This window comes from Pagrus pagrus (assembly GCF_965226575.1).
Source record: "Pagrus pagrus genome assembly, chromosome: 3".
NCBI lineage: Eukaryota > Metazoa > Chordata > Actinopteri > Spariformes > Sparidae > Pagrus > Pagrus pagrus.
The window spans coordinates 17,689,765-17,706,816 of record NC_140187.1 but is presented as its reverse complement, the minus strand read 5'-3'; the positions used below and the strand labels follow the sequence as shown (position 1 = coordinate 17,706,816).

The 17,052-nt window shown below is 41.8% G+C and overlaps 3 protein-coding genes across 3 annotated transcripts; 2 read left to right on the top strand and 1 right to left on the bottom strand.

Annotated features, from left to right (window-relative positions):
• Positions 1-675: 675 nt before the first annotated feature.
• mrpl20 (mitochondrial ribosomal protein L20) lies at positions 676-3,745 on the bottom strand. Its single transcript, XM_084348328.1, has 4 exons — positions 3,515-3,745; positions 3,130-3,240; positions 2,423-2,500; positions 676-2,316 (listed from the first exon to the last, which is right to left on the bottom strand). The coding sequence occupies exons 1-4, from the start codon at positions 3,599-3,601 to the stop codon at positions 2,143-2,145; spliced, it is 450 nt and encodes a 149-aa protein (XP_084204454.1). The 5' UTR covers positions 3,602-3,745; the 3' UTR covers positions 676-2,142.
• A 246-nt stretch (positions 3,746-3,991) lies between these two features.
• On the top strand, positions 3,992-7,904 carry sdhb (succinate dehydrogenase complex, subunit B, iron sulfur (Ip)). Its single transcript, XM_084348327.1, has 8 exons — positions 3,992-4,138; positions 4,913-5,046; positions 5,790-5,875; positions 6,160-6,296; positions 6,725-6,841; positions 6,930-7,031; positions 7,133-7,255; positions 7,344-7,904. Exons 1-8 carry the CDS (start codon positions 4,067-4,069, stop codon positions 7,422-7,424), a joined length of 852 nt encoding a protein of 283 aa, XP_084204453.1. The 5' UTR covers positions 3,992-4,066; the 3' UTR covers positions 7,425-7,904.
• A 1,549-nt stretch (positions 7,905-9,453) lies between these two features.
• mfap2 (microfibril associated protein 2) lies at positions 9,454-16,968 on the top strand. Its single transcript, XM_084349226.1, has 9 exons — positions 9,454-9,545; positions 11,211-11,272; positions 13,264-13,311; positions 13,725-13,751; positions 13,848-13,931; positions 14,017-14,058; positions 14,146-14,233; positions 15,999-16,072; positions 16,163-16,968. Exons 2-9 carry the CDS (start codon positions 11,242-11,244, stop codon positions 16,264-16,266), a joined length of 498 nt encoding a protein of 165 aa, XP_084205352.1. The 5' UTR covers positions 9,454-9,545; positions 11,211-11,241; the 3' UTR covers positions 16,267-16,968.
• Positions 16,969-17,052: the final 84 nt, after the last annotated feature.

Here is a 17,052-nt window from a genome sequence, read left to right as displayed (position 1 = left end):
AGGTCATTCATGAAGTCCCACCCAACAACGATACGGCAACGGCAGAGGGTCACAATACGTTTGATTCACATGGTTTTCTGTTGGTTGCATCAGGCTGTTTCAGGTTTTTGTAAGTCATAGGTCACTGACACCAGTGCGATGTGACCTTTGTTTTTCTAGCAGGGAGCATTCATCAGAAATGTTGGACTGTCTGGTCTTCAAACCACTGGTGGATATATTAAAGTTGCACATAGTTTTGGGGAAGACAGACGATCTTATGTTTAAACAAACTAAATAAACAAACTATCTTTGTTTTAATGACTGAATGAACTGAATAAACAGACTGACCTTAAAGGACAACAGTTTCATACTGTTTTACTTTGTTGATATGTGGCGGACCCTGCCACCTTTCTAGCTTCGTACAGTGTTCTGAGGACCGTATTTTCCTCTGAGAACAGCTTGTTTATTCAGTTATAGAAAAAATATATATCTACTTGTGAGTTTGTATAATTTCCTCATTTATATTGTAAATATTTAAATTCTGAGTTTGATCTTCTTTTCCAAAACTACACAGTGCCCCTTTAAGATACTCACTTTCCTTGTGTCCTTGTGGTGTCTGATGTAATTTAACTACCTCTCAACATCACATGCTCAGAATGTGACTGATGAAGAGAATCACCACAGAGGGCAACAAAATATATATCAAAATGTTTAATGAACTAAATATTCATAGGACAAAAACAAATGGTAAATTATATATTTACACACAGACAAAAGTCATTACATGATAAATCTGGAGGTCACTCTTCTTCCCAACCTCCAAATAACTCACAATCCAACAGTATCAAATCATAAGTTAACAAGAGACAATCTGGTGATCGGATCACACAAACCATGACAGCAGATCGGTGTACGGTGCAATGAGACGTGAAAGAGGTGAGTTTAGTAAAACAGGTGAACTGTAACATGTTTACCAGCAGATTCAGCATGGCTGGTGTCGTCTTCACCTCGTCAGCGTGTGTGTCATCATGGTTAAATGTGGTCTTGGTGACTGTTACTGTAGCTGGAAGTACCACAGGAGCAGTTTTGAGTAATTCATCAGGTGTTTTCGTATTGGTCTATGGACAGATTTTGTCAGTGCGATAGCATTACCGATTACAAGATGCAGTCACAAAACTTTACAGGTGTACAGATGAGATCAAAATGAACTCTGCGTTCGACAATGCGTGTGGTCTGACCCAAGAGTACCGAGTACTCAATGTAATGACTACTGAATACTCATGGGGCGAGAGTCAACATCTTGACAGGGGCTGTGTGATCCCATCGCAAAATGGGATCTAGTTACGTGAATACTCAAAACTCATGGGTCAGACGACGCCCCTTCGCACTTCAACTTCATTTTGATCCGAACTTCAGACCTTCAAAGTTTCATGACTGCTTCTTGCACATATTGATGAAATCACATTGACAAAATCAGTCCACAGCCTCCCTCCAGGACCACAATTTGCCATGATGACACACACAGACTCACAAGGTGAAAACAGTGGTGACTGGTCACAAAGGTTGCATAATATTCACAGGGAGGTTTGTGGAAATTCATCATCACATTCTCAATCACGATACTGGAGGTATTCAGGAGGGTTGTTGTGAAGGACTGTGCAGGCAAAACTGCAGCCAGAGATCTCTGGTACACGGGACAGAAACGTTGGACTGAAAACAGCACATGGAGCAGAAGCAGGTGAGTCGACTAACAATTGCTATGCTGTTCAATGTCAGCTGCCATCTTGGATTATGATTATGTCCTTGTGAGTGCAAAAATATTGAAGAGTTGCCTTTTGCCAGCATTGTCAGTATGGGCCTCAATAGTGGGAGAAGGGTTAGGGTTTGTTTGTTTTTTTCACCAAGCGACCAACGACCAGACTCTGTTGTCAAAATGGGTCCTTTATGTGAATCATTGAGCATTAGGCAACCCTGGTATAATGATTAATAATAATAATAATAATAATAATAATAATAATAATATCACAAAAATTATCAAAATTATTCAACTAATTTAATTGTATATGAATATATGAAAAAGACTTTGATGAACATCTCCACAATCCAAGGCAACTGTTCTTTAAACCACATAACAAATGGAAATCTGCAACTTTATTAAGTCCGTTACTGTAGCAAAACAACTCGGGAGAAGACACCAGCAGGCTCTTTGCCGTCGCCCAGCGCTGCCCGGAGGCCTTCCTGCTGTCGCGCCCGTGCCAGCGTTGCAAGTGAGAGGAATGACCGAGGTTCTGTGATGGCCAGTTCACTGATAACACGTCGGTTTAGCTGAACGCTAGTCTGTAAGGAGGAAGAGAGGAAATGTGTTAACAAAAAGATAGATTCAACCAACAGCCTTAAGAATGTAGAGGGGTGATACAGAACTGTAATGTTCAACACGGCTGACCTTGGTGAGGTTGTGTATTAGTGCAGGATACTTCATGCCGTGCTCTCGCGATGCTGCTGCAATGCGCGTGATCCAGAGCTGAAGAAACAAGAGCACAGCAAATAGAATAAATGATAACGATTACATTACTCAAGCATCGCTTTAATAAAATGTCGTAAGTAGCACATTGACTTGTGTGCTAATCATCACTAATCATTTAGTGTGGACATGAGAGGCGATCAGTCAAACCAAAGAGTGACTTTTCACTCTTGTATCATTCAATTTGATTAATTTTTTAGCCTAGAAGAGATGAAAATATCCAGTATTGCATAATAAAAACAAAAACAAGAGAGAAAAGTCTGATATAAATATAGGAATATATACAAACGTACTAACACACTTAATATTGATGAGTGACATTGCACATTATGCTGCAAACTAGTATTGTAAAGTGTATTAATCTGGTGAAATAAAATAATATCAATTGTTTTGATTTAATAACATTAATAACATTAATAAATAACATTATTCCCAAAGACTTTGACCCCTTTAGGTGAGGCATGCATGTCTCTGTACTGAGAGAGATGATCTCTCAGGACTATACAACAGTAGAAAATAAGCTATTTTACAGTTGTTACACATTAAATGTCCCTGACAGGTCTCAGACTGCAGCCTACCTCACAGCCCTGTCTTCAGAGCTGTGGAGGATGTTTGTATTTGTGCCTTACCGTCCTCATGTTACGTTGCTTGAGCCTGCGACCTTTGGTGGCGTAGACGAAAGCTCTTCTGACCGCCTTGACAGCCAGACTGTAGCAGCGGTTCTTTCTGCCTCTGAAGTGCTGCAGGAGGAACCGACAGGGAAGATGACTTCAACAGGGATGACTTCACCGAAATGAGTGACATTATTGATGTTAATATTAGATTAGGGTGATGAGGCATCTTTGTGACCGGATCGAGTCACATGAGTCGTCTCTAAACAGCTAAAAATAAATAAATAAATAAATAAAAATAGAACTGATTTTCTAGTTTATCATTTCAGAAATAACAACATGAAATATAGTAACAGTTACATCAGCTGGCCCCATTTCGTCCAGGAAGTAGTCGTAGCCTTACCCGTGCATGTTTGAGAACTTCTTGAACTTTCCAGTATCTGTCAGGTCCACGGCTTCGGATCCAACACGACAGCGTCAGGAAAACCATGTCTCTTCTTTGGGTTCACTACTGCACCACAATCTGTTTGTAATGAGTTAAAAAATACTGGATTAAATCACCTCAGCCCACCTTCCACGATGTTATGTGTCTTCAGATCCACACGCCATACCACCACTGACAAGGACGCACGGAGTTCGTTCGATTTAACGCCGGGACGTCTGATGTGCGTGTGTCCGCCCGGGTTCTGCTGTGAAAAAGACAAGAAACAGCCCGCGCCATGATTAAAACAAACAAACAAAAAATATTGCCATGGATGACTATGGGCAACAAACAACGAAAGACATGGGGAAAACGTGACAGGTAAAACATAGCGTAAAAATTAACGGTTTTCTTTAACGCGTGCTTCTACAGCCGGGAGACATCGGTTCATCAAACAAGCGCTCCCGCCAGGGCTGTGACGCAGCCACGGAGGATGCTGGGATAGCAGGCCCTGGAGGTCAGAGAAACTCCAAAATGTCGGTTGCTGGCTTCACGTCCTTGAGCCGCTGTGGCGTTTTGGCTTTCCGCTCCCCCGCAGGACTGGTGGTAAGTTGACAATCATTGTAATTCATACACATTTATAATTAGCTGTTGTTGTCCGGTACAGTTTCTACTCAGAGTAACGTCACAACACAGAGCTGTCCTGTTTGACAGCGGTGGCCTCCGTCTATACTCTGAAGGCTAGGTTACGTAGTCCAGCTACTAGCTAGCTACTAACTAGCTAGCCCTCAGTGTCTACTGTAGTTAGACTGACTCAACTTCCACTTCTAAACATAAATATTTGTTGTTTATTACTTGGTGTGTCTTAAGCTACAAATGAACACGTTAAAAGTCTATATAAACACCCACAGTGGCAGGGAACTAGTTCAACTAAACTGTAAACAATGAGCTAATTATAGCGAAGTAAAGTCATCTGACACTTTTACAGTGGAAATTCAGTCAAAACAAACAGCCAGACAACAGAAATGAATTTATAACCTAATCCTGTCTAATAACAGCCATATTTAGTAAATAATGCCACTCCAATAGTTAATAAAATCATGATTCATAAGGGATTTGTATTCCATGTTAAACAGAATATTTTTCAAGCTTTAACAAAAAATACTCAAACTCTTCTCTTCTATGTGCTTTGTTAGGGACTTGTAAGTAAAGCCCAATTAATAGGAACTTTTTAAGGGCCGATGCTGATAATGTCAGTTTATCATCTAACTGTGCATACATAATGTTACTGTTTTTAATCAAAGTGTTTAATATTGTTTAATGAAAAAAGCAGAGTGCCTAAACAATCCTGTTTTTCCCTCTCCTTGTCCCGGCTGTCAGGCGGTGCGGTATGCCCAAACAGCAGCGGCTCCAGCAGCACAACCCAGAATAAAGAAGTTCCAGGTGTACAGATGGGACCCAGACACTCCAGGAGACAAACCCCGCATGCAGACATACGACATCGATCTCAACACGTAGGTGTTACTGCCTGTCACTTTGCCCCGTTATGTGCTGCAATGTGTCAACCTTTGTTCTTGTTCATCGTCTACATAAAAAGAGAAGTGATGATGCACAACAAGGTGTACTTATATTCAAAAGTTAACACTGTATTTTCCATACACTTACATTTCAAGACACTTTGAGTGTATGATTGCATTAATTCCATGGTTACCTATTAAACAAAAAGGGATGTTGAATTCAAAAGTCATTGAAACATGGCATCTAGGTATAATGATGATTATGGCCTGCATGTAGATTTTTAACAATTTAGTAAGAGATGACGTGGAGAGGACTTTGTCAAGTTAAGCACTGACACTCAAGTCAAATCTCTGCCTATACTTTTTAGTTTATACTGGAGGATAAGGCAATTTTTAATAGCAATTCTATTAGTTGATCATGCTCACTTGCACTGGCGGAGGCTTATTGCTGAGTGAAATTCAAAGAAGTGCCTAGGTTCATGTAAACAGAGGGCATCATTAACGAACTGAGAACAGCCTTCAGGTAGATTAAACCAAGGTGGATCTGACAGCCTGGCATATTGCCAGTCCTCGTCCTTCCTCTGATCCTCTAATTAGCTTTGGGATGCTCTCAATTCACTTCTGTCAACATGGCACTGCAGCAAAAAGAGTCCTCAACCTTAAAATGTTGCTCTTTCAGAGATGACCCCTTTAACACTTTCATGTCTTGATATTGTGGACTGTCTTTGCTCTTTATATAGTTGTGGTCCGATGGTTCTTGACGCCCTCATCAAGATCAAAAATGAGATGGACTCCACTCTGACCTTCCGCCGCTCCTGCAGAGAAGGTGAATAACAGGAAGGGTGTTACCAAAATAATTATCAACTTGTTTATTCAGGGGGTTTTACCTAAGTTATGGACATTGGTTCTGTGGATGTACTTTCTTTTTCTTCTTTTTTCTTTTTCTTTAAGTTTACTCTACTCTTCTGGACATGTTTTCCCCCCAAAAAAGATATGTTATTGTCCTACAGTAATAAACAACACATGTCCATTTTTCATGTGTTTTTGCCTTAAGAATGTCTTGTCTCAGAAATGATATTAAAAGCTTCTATTATTTTTGTTTAAATGCAGGTATTTGTGGATCCTGTGCCATGAACATTAATGGAGGAAACACACTTGCCTGCCTCAACAAGATTGACACCAACATTAGCAAGCCAACTAAGATTTACCCTCTGCCACACATGTATGTGGTGAAGGATCTTGTACCTGTGAGTAAACATCCACTACACACTGAACTGTTCAACAGGTGTCACTGACTCCAACTGATAACACGTTACTCCACCATTAATTTCTTTAAAACATGGACGCACAAATGTGTTCTCTAAGTTACAGTTGCCAAAAGTATCAACACTTTTTCTGTGACTCATGTTTCTTTTTCTTTGGTTTTATAAACTTGTGGTTTTAATGTCATCATTTATGGAAACGTTTGACGTACTACTAAATATTACAGTGATAGCAGTTCCACATTTCAAAAAACTTTGCACTTCTTCTTTGTAGACACATTCACAGCCTCTTTTGAACCTTATCAAGTCAGTCAGACACAGACATGAAGCTGCGTCGGCAGCTAAATCAATTTTAACTTAATTCAGATATTTATCTTCCATCCGGGTCCTTGATCGTACAATTGTGTTTGCAGGACATGAGTAACTTCTACGCCCAGTACAAGTCTATTGAACCCTACCTGAAGAGGAAGGACGGGTCAAAGGAGGGGAAGGATCAGTACCTGCAGTCTGTGGAGGACAGACAGAAACTGGTACACCACTCTTTACATATATGTAAAAAGTTTCCCAGTGCTTAAAGTCAGGTGAAAATAAATATCTTTTCTCACGTTTCTCCTGTAGGATGGGCTGTATGAATGCATTCTCTGCGCCTGCTGCAGTACAAGCTGTCCCAGCTACTGGTGGAACGGAGACAAATACCTCGGGCCTGCCGTGCTGATGCAGGTGTGTGTCTGATGACATAAGCATTCAGGGATCACTGATTAAATGAAACATTAAAATTATAACCAGAAGCGTTCATGGGTTTACATCCTGTGCTCTCTTAGGCGTACCGTTGGATGATTGACTCGAGAGATGAGTTCACAGAGGAGCGTCTGTCCAAGCTGCAGGATCCGTTCTCCCTCTACCGCTGCCACACTATCATGAACTGCACCAAAACCTGCCCCAAGGTAACACACATCTACAGCTTCATTTAGTCCACAGCTCATGATTTGTATCATACATTCCTCATCCTGGTCTTTCTCGTGTTCCTCTCAGGGACTGAACCCTGGAAAAGCGATAGCTGAAATCAAGAAGATGATGGCCACGTACAAGGAGAAGAGGGCCGTCGCTGTCTGAAGCCTCCGTCGTCCTCTTGTACAACTTTTCCCTCCATGATTAAATGATATCTTGATTAAAAAAATGCTTTTTGAGGTCTGAAGGGCCAGAACACCAGTCAGCTCCACCACCTCCACACTGAATAGCAAACTGTAATGGAATGAGTGTGTGTGTGTGGGGGTGGTTGGAGGACTTGGTGTTACACAAACGCACATGTACAGTATGAATGCAGGAGAGAGTGTGTGTGTCTGAGTCTTACATGTACCATAACAGAGGCGTTTATCTCCAGCTCTTCTGTGTGTTTGTTAGTGCACTTGGGAGACGTGATGCTGCATATTTAAGTACAAACAGAGGCGTTCTTTGTGCGTGTAAACATTTTTTGTAGCTTGTTGCTTTTCAGCTTAGCAGCTGCTTCACCAACATACAGTCTGTGTTCCCTCAGATCTTCCAACATACCAACTGCAGTTATGTTTTGATGAAAAATAAATAGTTTTAAATGCCCTCAGCTGTGTTCAGTGTTTGTTATTTGCTGTCACTGATGGTGCTTTGATCACACATCATCTTCTTTAAAACACATCCACTGTTGTTAGCGGTTAGTGTCCTCTAGATGTCAGTATTTTGCCGAGCCTGAGCTGCAAATGAGCAGTTTGATCAAAGTGTTCCTGGGTTCACTTGAAGACTCATAAAGGCAGGTATTAGTTTATTATTATTTTTTTATATGGAGATGCTGAATAGAAGAGGCTTGAGAATAGACCCTTGAGGAACTCCACACGTCATTTTTGACGAGTGTTATCGTCACCTGTTACATGTACAATCTATACAATACCTCATATTGAGTATTAGATAAAAGAGGTGTTCAGTCATTTTCCATTAATAATCTTCAGCTATAGGTTCAGTGTCTTGTCACAGGGTGAATGGTGTCTCTGTCTCAGCCACTCAGCCCCCATCACTAATGTGTCTGCACTATGTAACTTCAGTGAGAGGGTATAGTCACAGCGTTTTCAACACATGACATTGTTATGATGTAAAGAGTTTTGTTTGTAGCTAGCACCTACATTACGTCTGACAAACGGTTACAGAACTGGGATTTGTTTTTACCACAGTGAATGTGGGGGGTGCCAAATCACACCAAATGTTGCTTTAAAGTATGAAAAGTAAAAGTATTCGTCATGCAGAGTCGCTCCTATCAGTGTTGTACGCTCTTTTTGTCTAATTGGATCATCCCCCCGGGGATTAATAAAGTATTCTGATTCTGATTGATTCTGATGATTCTGATTATAATTGATGTAGGCCTATAAGCAGAAATTTAAAGGTGCAATATGTGAGAATTTTAGATTAAAACATAAATTAAACATCATAAAAAGAAAAATTATCAACAGAATGTGAAGAAATAAGAATGCTGATGTTACATTAAAGGTGTTTACGTATCGTGTTGCAGATATCTACTGAAATTAGTAGCTCAGTTAGTAGCTAGCCCATTTAAAAAAAAAAAATACCATTGAGCTCCCAGTTTGGACCGCTAGCTTCATGGCTAATTGAGCTAACATGCTAAAAGCAGCTACAGTTTGCAGCAGTTAGCAGTTACACTGGTGACATGCTGATATCTGTTTGTGGTGTGAATTTGAGAGGTGGCCAGTTCTTACATATTGCACCTTTAATGCTGTCATTGGTGAAGGTGGAGCTCATTTTCAAGTACTTTATATACTTAAAGTAGGTAGTTTAATTTGTAATAAAATATCATACTTTACTGATTACATGTTTTGTTTGTAAACTTGACATAAGTAAAAGTCCAGATGTCTTTTCTAAAAATGAAGTGAAGTGAAAAGTAGGCCATACTCAAATTTTTACCGAATAAGTAAATATACTTAGTTACTTTCCTCGACTTTCACTTGATTTGAAAGGTGGTGACCAGTATCCGATCAGCTCATCCATACTTGTGATCCTTGGCTCTGTCGGGGTGTCGGGATGTTGTTGCGGGTCGGTGCTGGGACCACTGGGGGCTGCAGGCTGCAGGCTGGAGGTTGGCCTGGACGGGGAGGAGACTACAGATGCGGGGTGGTACAATGTGGCGCTGCGAGTCCTCCTGCACTCAGAGGACGCATGAGAGCTGAGGACAGCCGGAGCAAACTGAAGCAAAGTTAGGTAAGAAACTCTGGAAAAAACTTCTATCTTTACATGTTTTAGTTTCTTGTTTAATTGCACCTACTTTTTTATTTTTATGCCATGCACATGTTGATTCAGACAGAGCTGTGGAGGGGGGAAAAAAGCTCATATGAGGTGATTGTGCACAGATTTCCTGCAGCCCAGTCCACGTTTTAAATGCTGTGAATGCTCCTGAGCGTTTATCAGTCTGCTCCGGATAATTATGCATACTTTGCGTGTATGTTAATGGCTGTGGAGAGCTGACATGTGGTCCTGTGTTTTCACTGGAGAGAATAAGGAGGAGGGACTCCACAGCACAGCCTGCAGTAATGGCACTACAATGGAGAGAGGGAGCCAAGAAAAAAAAAACAGAGAGGATGGGGGTCGATGAGGGCACATGGAAAGATGATTTTAAAGACTTATTTATTTATTTGTCAGTGCTGCATGAGAACAAAAGGCGTAAAATAGATGACAGCAGTGCACCTCCTGTTGCTGACCTCAGAAACTCTTACTAATGAGTGTGTGTGCATGTGTGTGTGTGTGTGTGTGTGTGTGTGTAGGTGGGGGGTGGAGGGGGGGATGGGGTCTCTAGCTGGGAAGGGAAGGACTCAATTGGGGAGAGGGGGGCTAATCGCTCCCAGATGTGTGCTGTGAAAACATATGGTTTCCGATAGCCACTGTGATGCACAAGAAGAATGTGTGTGTGTGCAAACGCACAGGGACACAAACACACACAGATTTATTGGTACACATGCACAACTTGTGCAAACAGTGTTCAAATCACATGTTTTGCGTCCAGTGTGGCCTCATGATAATGTAAAATGAGAGGTCTCAGTGTAGGATGTGTAAAAAAAAAAAAAAGAAAAGCCCAAATTAACTGCTTCATGTTGTGTGCATGCTGCAGCGGAGGAGGAGGGGCGTTCATACTTTCCACAAAATGGAAAAGTAGTTAGTGTAACAGGAAGCTAAGGTAATGGATTTTACTGTATGTTACACTTTTGACGTCAAGAGTTTCATTGACAGCTGAACCAAAAGTTAAAATCTGTTTTTTTACACGTTGGGGATGCTGTCAGTGTTCATGTTTTTCTGTCCACATGTCATTTCCACTCATCCTGAGAGGCTCTGCTCGCTTGGTGGAGTGAAGAAGAAAGAAAAGGAGGGCGGGGGGGGGTGAGGGGTTCGAGGAAATGACCAGTGAGGGCGACAGAAGGGAAATGAAGGATGTGGAGACAGACGGAGAGAGGGAGGGCGGGAGGGAAAGAGGGAGGGATGAAGGGTGGGGTTGAGGGGTCCTCTGTTTCTTTTCCTGGAATGCAGCCCCGAGACTGTCTGCTCTGCTGCAGCAGCAGTGAGGAAAAGTAGGAAAACAGAGAGATTGTTCTTAGGGAAGACAGACGGGCCACATTCTTGCTGTCAGAGTTTTCTCCCCCTCTCCTCCCCCTCCTCTTTTTCTTGCCATGGCTGTTTGGGGCCAGTGGACAGGGGTGGAGGTGGGGGCAGAGAGAGGGGAGAGCAGTGGGGGGTTGGAAAGGTGACAGAGAGCGAGGGGAAAGAGAGGAGAGGGGAGTTCAGGAGAGCAAAAGAATATCCGACACTAAGCGCTTTATTATTCCCCCTCGTGTTGCTCTGTTTTGATTGTTGATGCTCTGCTCGTCTCCCCTCCAGTGTTCAAGTCAGTCTACCTCCCAGAGTGACCATGAGAGTCCTCCTGCTCATCTGCATGCCAGGTAACTGCACCATACTGTCCACTGAAGCCCCTGAAAAAATACATTTATCCCCCCCGATGTACTTATATACAACAATCAAAGTTAAAGGGACAGTTCACCCCAAAATCAAAAATACATATTTGTCTTCTTCCCTGAAGTGCTGTTTATCCATCTGGATTGTTTTGGTGTGAGATGCAGAGTTTTGGAGATATCAGCTGTAGAGATGCCTGCCTTCCCTTGAATATAATTGAACCAGATGGGACTGGGTGCTCAAAGCGCCAATAAAATTAATGTGAAGAACTCAGCAGTAATGTCTCCTCCCAGAAATCATGACCCGGTCACTCAAGATAATACACAGACCTCGTTGAGAGCAGTTTCATGCAGGAACTATTTTCTTTCTACCAAACTACACCCGCCAGCCGTATCACCGCGCAGAAAGAAGTGTGCATCTAATCATGGACGAGAGGCTAGCCAACTTTCAAACCTTTATTTAAACTCGAAGAACTATTGATGCTGCCCTCGTTAACAATGATTTTGAGTTAATGAGCAATTCAGCTGCGCTAGCTAACGTCGAAGCTCGGCCAAGGAACATGACCTGCGCAAGTATGCGAGCACAGACGCTTCAAGTGTTGGTTTCACGCGTTGCTGCGTTCTGGGATGTTTCTGAAAATCGTGACCGAACCGAGTCACAATTTTCAAGTGCCGCAGCCTGCGGCCGCTATAGCATGACACTACAAGAGAAACTGATCCGTCTGTTTGATTCACTCCTGCTCAAAACAACCACGGCTTAGGAACCTCTAGCTCAACATGGCCGCATGCATCAGCATATTTAAGGCATTTCATCACCGCCTCTCTTCTCTCCTTGTCCATTTCTTTTTCTCTTCCTCTTGTGCACACATTCCTCTACAGATACATTGTTTGTTTACTACTGCTGCCATGGGAACATATTAGATTAGCTCTTTATCGCCTCTTTGAGGACTGACATTTGTTACCTCCAACTGTGTGTAAAAGCGCACGTTAAATTTGCTCACTGGGGACGCGTGTTTGTGCCAGCTGGGCCGGGCATTGTCATTTGCGTTAGCACACTTGCATGGACCAAGTTTCTGGCCTTCACGTTTAATGTCACAGGCATGAGCCTCCTGTCGGTGAGTAAATGCACGCCTCTTTCTGCACGGTGATATGGTTGGCGGATGTGGTACGGCAGAAAGAAAATAGTTCCCCCATCAAACTAAAAAAGGTTTCTAACAACTGAAGGAAACTCGGCAAGTCGCACCAAAACAAGCTAGATGGATGAATAACACTGCAGGTGGATGAGTTCATCAATCTGGGTAAGGGTGTGTTTTGAATTCATTCAATTCTCACCCAAGAAATAACATTATCAACTCACCTTCATGTAAAGTCGGGTGAAGTTTCAAAACTTTTCAGCGTTGCAGCATTCTCCTGAACATCTGAAGTAGATGGGGACTTGTTTTAAAACTTAAAACAAACAACTGAAAGATTGTATAAAGTATCTTCATACAGCTTGTCTGCCGTAATCCAAGACTCAGGAAACACAGAGATCCCAAATTTATTTGAACAGACGTTATTTACACCCTTTTTTAAGCCGAAATATTCTCTATAGCAGCTAGGCTAAAAGTGTTAGCACAAGCTCGACAGTGCATTGAGGATGTAAATAATATCTTGTTGCGAGGCTCCAGAAATGTTTGTGAACTATGAAATATCGCCCGACTTCAACACAGGGATTAGTTTGGAGAAGTTAAGAACAAAATTTTCATTTTTGGGTGAACTTCTCCTTTAAAGTGAGACTATGTAAAAATCACATTAATCTGCCTCTTATTGTTTGTGTGTTCTCAGTGTTTTAAATTGTAGTTGTTATCCTTCAAGGATAAAAGTACTAGTTCATCATAAAAGTACTCAGTTACAGTATTCAGAGTAATTACTAACGTTCCCCTCTTTCCCTTCACTCATTGCTCCATCTTTGTGATTACTTTATTGTTCTGAAATGTCAACAGTTCTGCTGCTCGCCCAGGCCCCGTACCAGGAACCGATTCCTTTTTTGGGTGAGTTCGTTAAGAGCGTATTGGCTCTGATCGTTCCAGCTCAGCATCGGTTTATATCAGAGCTCTGCACATCTGTTCCCGATTCCTCGCTGTCCTCTGATGTGTCACCTCGCCTCGAGGAGTTCGTTCTTGTTATTTACCTCCCGCATAGCAACTGTTGTCACAGTGTAAATAGCACTTTGAGCACTCTGCATGTTATTATTTGTAAACATCTTGCATATGAAGTCATGCATTACACCCTCTCAGACTGCTCATTTTGTTCACTTTTGGCATGCAGGTGGTTCATTTTATATGTTGCAGGGCTTTGTGTAAGTGTGTGGGTGTGTGTGTGTGTGTGTGACTGACTGTAATTGGTTTCACAATGCTGATCTCATGAAACATTTCTCTCTCCTGCTCATTTTATGGCCTCACAGATGAGTATGGGCTGGATTATTTTCCAGGTAAAGCTTCAATAAAATGTTCTGAATGTTACTTTCACATTTAAACATCTGTGTGTTTTTTCTCTTATTAAAGCGACTCCATTCTGTCTTGTTCAGATAGTCCAGACAATCCTGATTCCCTTCCTGGAACCTACCAGCAGCAGGTTCGACTCAATCCAGTGCTCCGTCCAGAAAAATCAGGTATATGTGCTGAACTCTCCTCCTGTCTGAGTCATGATATTCAAGTCGAACTCATTTGTTAATCTGTTTTCCATGTGGATGTCAGACTCTGATTTGGAGACGGAGCCCACAGAGCCTGGCCCTCTCGGTAAGGAAACTTCAGACAAAAGGAGGACAGATAATCAGTTGTTTAGCTTGAATGGAGAACTTATTTTGCCTTGTGTTTGATTTCCAGACTGTAGAGAGGAGCAGTATCCCTGCACCAGACTCTACTCTGTTCACAAGCCATGCAAGCAGTGCCTGAACAGCCTCTGCTTCTACAGGTAGGTGACCTTTTAAATGAGCAACCCACAATTAAAAAACCCAGTCGTTATCCTCTGAAGTTTGGACTTGGGAGGATAACAAAGTGTGAATCTCCAAAAATTCAAAATTTTCAAGTATGAGAGTGCACTCAGAGAGTTAAAAAGTCTGTTTTTTCTAATTGTTTAGCATCATTTCCTCATAGACAGTGTATTTAGACAGATTTGGAGATTTATTCTCGGAAAAATACCTCTGTTTCATAGCAGGTTGGAGTTTTTATGTTTCTACTAGATGTAAAAATGTTTAGGAAAAGGATTTATCTCTGCTTGGATGTCCTTCAAATATGTAAGTAAGATAAGGATATTAATCATTGTCAACAAATCCTATAAAACGATTAAAACCAACATTATGTTCCACTTATCAGTAGGCTACATTATGGTTTATACCAGGGCTTCGTAAAGACCGGACTATGGTTCGCACCCTGACCGAATGGTGAGTCAGTCAGGACCCAATCCCTGCCCATACCTCGTGTTATGAAGAATACAATATGTTCTGAAGCTGAATGTTTCCATAGATATTTTTATCTCTGCGTCTCTCCTCTGCTGTCTGTGTCAGAGTTTGATACTCATGGTGCGTTCAGGTGCATCGTAAACTCAGAAATCTATTCTCGATTGGCCACAAAGGTTATTTTAAAGGGGAAAGTTTTTTTCTATGTAGGAACATTTTCACAGGTCTGCGAGGGACCTATCTCTGGCAATTTCTGAGGTGTTTTCCTGCAGCATTTTTTAATAACTACTTACTAAAGATGTGAGATGTAAGAGATGTGTTATTGATTAACTGATGAAATGTTATTTTAGTATCGGCAGTTGTCCCAGAACTAAAATAAAAACCAGAAAAGGACCTTTGAGTAATACGTTCGAGAACCCCTGGTATATAGAATTTTATTCTTTACAAAGGGCTCGGCTATTTCCTGAAACAGCTGGGCACTGTTGTTGGCAGCAAACATTTCTCAAACATGAGGAAATAGTTCATTTGTTGCGGGCTATTTTCAGCCATGGATGAATACACATGGTTTGCTAGTTAGTGTTTTTTACAGCAGCATGATAGTTTGTGGGACTAACACTGCAGCAGTGTGGTTTATTTATTTGATTCAATAGTTTTTGGACACAGAGGAATAAGACATATCGACTTCAGTCTGACTCAGAGGTTATAGACTTTGGTTAGGAGCGTTGCAATTGGTCGCCTATTTGAGGTGGCACCTTCAGATGTCTGCGATAAGTTAACAAACTATACACTGAAAGTGGCACGTTACCCTAACACTAACCGGGTCGTTGTTACCTTTTCTTCTTAAGGGATTTAAATATTTTAATGTCAGGGCTCACCTCCGCATGTGCAAACCTAACTCCTACAACACTATCTTGCAGGCGCACAGTCACTAAATCTGTGGCTTTTCAGCGCCCAAGACAATTGTGATTGGTTTAAAGAAATACGAACAAGCCTTAGCAGAATGATCATTGGTGCAGCCAGGCTGACACAGTGCTGTGGAGATCAGAATCAGGTTTTGGCTACACAGACATTAATTGTTGATCAATTCATTGTTGGTTTTGACTTTTGCATTGGATTTGTTGACAGGAAGAAAAACAGAGAATATTGCCAGATGTTGTCTTTAAGTGTTCACAGACATGAAAATGACTGGTTGCATTGTTTTATGTGAACTAGCCCTTTAACTGGCACCTCAGTGAGTGTTTCAGCCTCGCTTGTGACCTCATACATGTGCTTTTCATTAAGTTTGCGACGGGTGTACGTCATCAACAAGGAGGTCTGCGTGAGGACTGTGTGTGCACATGAAGAGCTGCTCAGAGGTGGGTTCACTCTGCTCTCTTACTGTGTGTTCTCTGTGTGTTTGCATCTTGAGGCCTGTCATTTGAACTCCTCTGCCTCTGTGTGTTTAGCGGACCTGTGCCGTGACCAGTTCTCTCGCTGTGGCGTGGCGGCGCTGAGCGGCCAGTGTTCATCACTAGGAGGAAGCTGTGGGAAGAGCTGCGGTGGCTGCTGATTGAGGACGGAGATCAGGGACGCTACCTGCCCAGATACTGCCGCTTTTTCTACCACTCATCCTCCACCTCCTGTTACCTACTTTCTCCTCCCAGTTTTTCCTCGACAACTCATTACTCCTGTGCCAAAAGCACTTCTGCATTTGAAGTTTTTCCTTCTGTCTCTCTTCTCACATGTATGGCTGCCCAGTAGATCCTGTGTGTACGGATAAATATACTCCAAAGAACAATGATGATTGTATAAATCACTGGTGCTATAAAATCATCACACTGGTGCTATAAAACTATTAGAGATGCACATAAAACATCTTTTTTCTATTTTATTTTTGCATATTGTACCGTTATATTAATCTCGTGCTTTGTGTTTGTTGATGTGTTACTGTACTTGTGTGGAAAAGCAGTCATTGTCATGAACTCAACGGCAGCCGCTGTGCACTGACATCAGACAAAACTAATCCAGCCGCCGACAGTCTCATAGTTGAAGATCATGAGATGTGTGAAGGAACAGGTGGTGAGTGACCTCAGTTTTTTGTACTACTGCCACCTGGATGCTTCGAAACCAAGCAGCGAGCTCATAGAAATATATTCCAGTGGCAACAAGTGCTTTAAAAAGGCATCTCACAAACGGCCTCTGTACTACTGCTTTGTAAAACTGTCACTATAAAGACCAAGAAAAAAAATAAACTTTTTTTTTTTTTACGACAGCTGTTCAGTGTGTGATTGAGTCAAACATGAGTCATCGCTGTAGCTGCAGCTCAGGACGCTGAAAGGTATTTTATGAAAGACAT

Excerpts from the sequence above, each read along its gene's own strand:
- mrpl20 (XM_084348328.1), bottom strand. The coding sequence starts at position 3,601 with ATGGTTTTCCTGACGCTGTCGTGTTGGATCCGAAGCCGTGGACCTGAC. Across the intron at positions 3,241-3,514 it reads AAGTTCTCAAACATGCACGG|CACTTCAGAGGCAGAAAGAA; the intron begins GTAAGGCTACGA and ends TTCCTCCTGCAG. Across the intron at positions 2,501-3,129 it reads AGCAACGTAACATGAGGACG|CTCTGGATCACGCGCATTGC; the intron begins GTAAGGCACAAA and ends TTGTTTCTTCAG.
- sdhb (XM_084348327.1), top strand. The coding sequence starts at position 4,067 with ATGTCGGTTGCTGGCTTCACGTCCTTGAGCCGCTGTGGCGTTTTGGCT. Across the intron at positions 5,876-6,159 it reads CCGCCGCTCCTGCAGAGAAG|GTATTTGTGGATCCTGTGCC; the intron begins GTGAATAACAGG and ends GTTTAAATGCAG. Across the intron at positions 7,256-7,343 it reads GCACCAAAACCTGCCCCAAG|GGACTGAACCCTGGAAAAGC; the intron begins GTAACACACATC and ends TGTTCCTCTCAG.
- mfap2 (XM_084349226.1), top strand. The coding sequence starts at position 11,242 with ATGAGAGTCCTCCTGCTCATCTGCATGCCAG. Across the intron at positions 13,312-13,724 it reads GGAACCGATTCCTTTTTTGG|ATGAGTATGGGCTGGATTAT; the intron begins GTGAGTTCGTTA and ends ATGGCCTCACAG. Across the intron at positions 14,059-14,145 it reads CACAGAGCCTGGCCCTCTCG|ACTGTAGAGAGGAGCAGTAT; the intron begins GTAAGGAAACTT and ends TTTGATTTCCAG.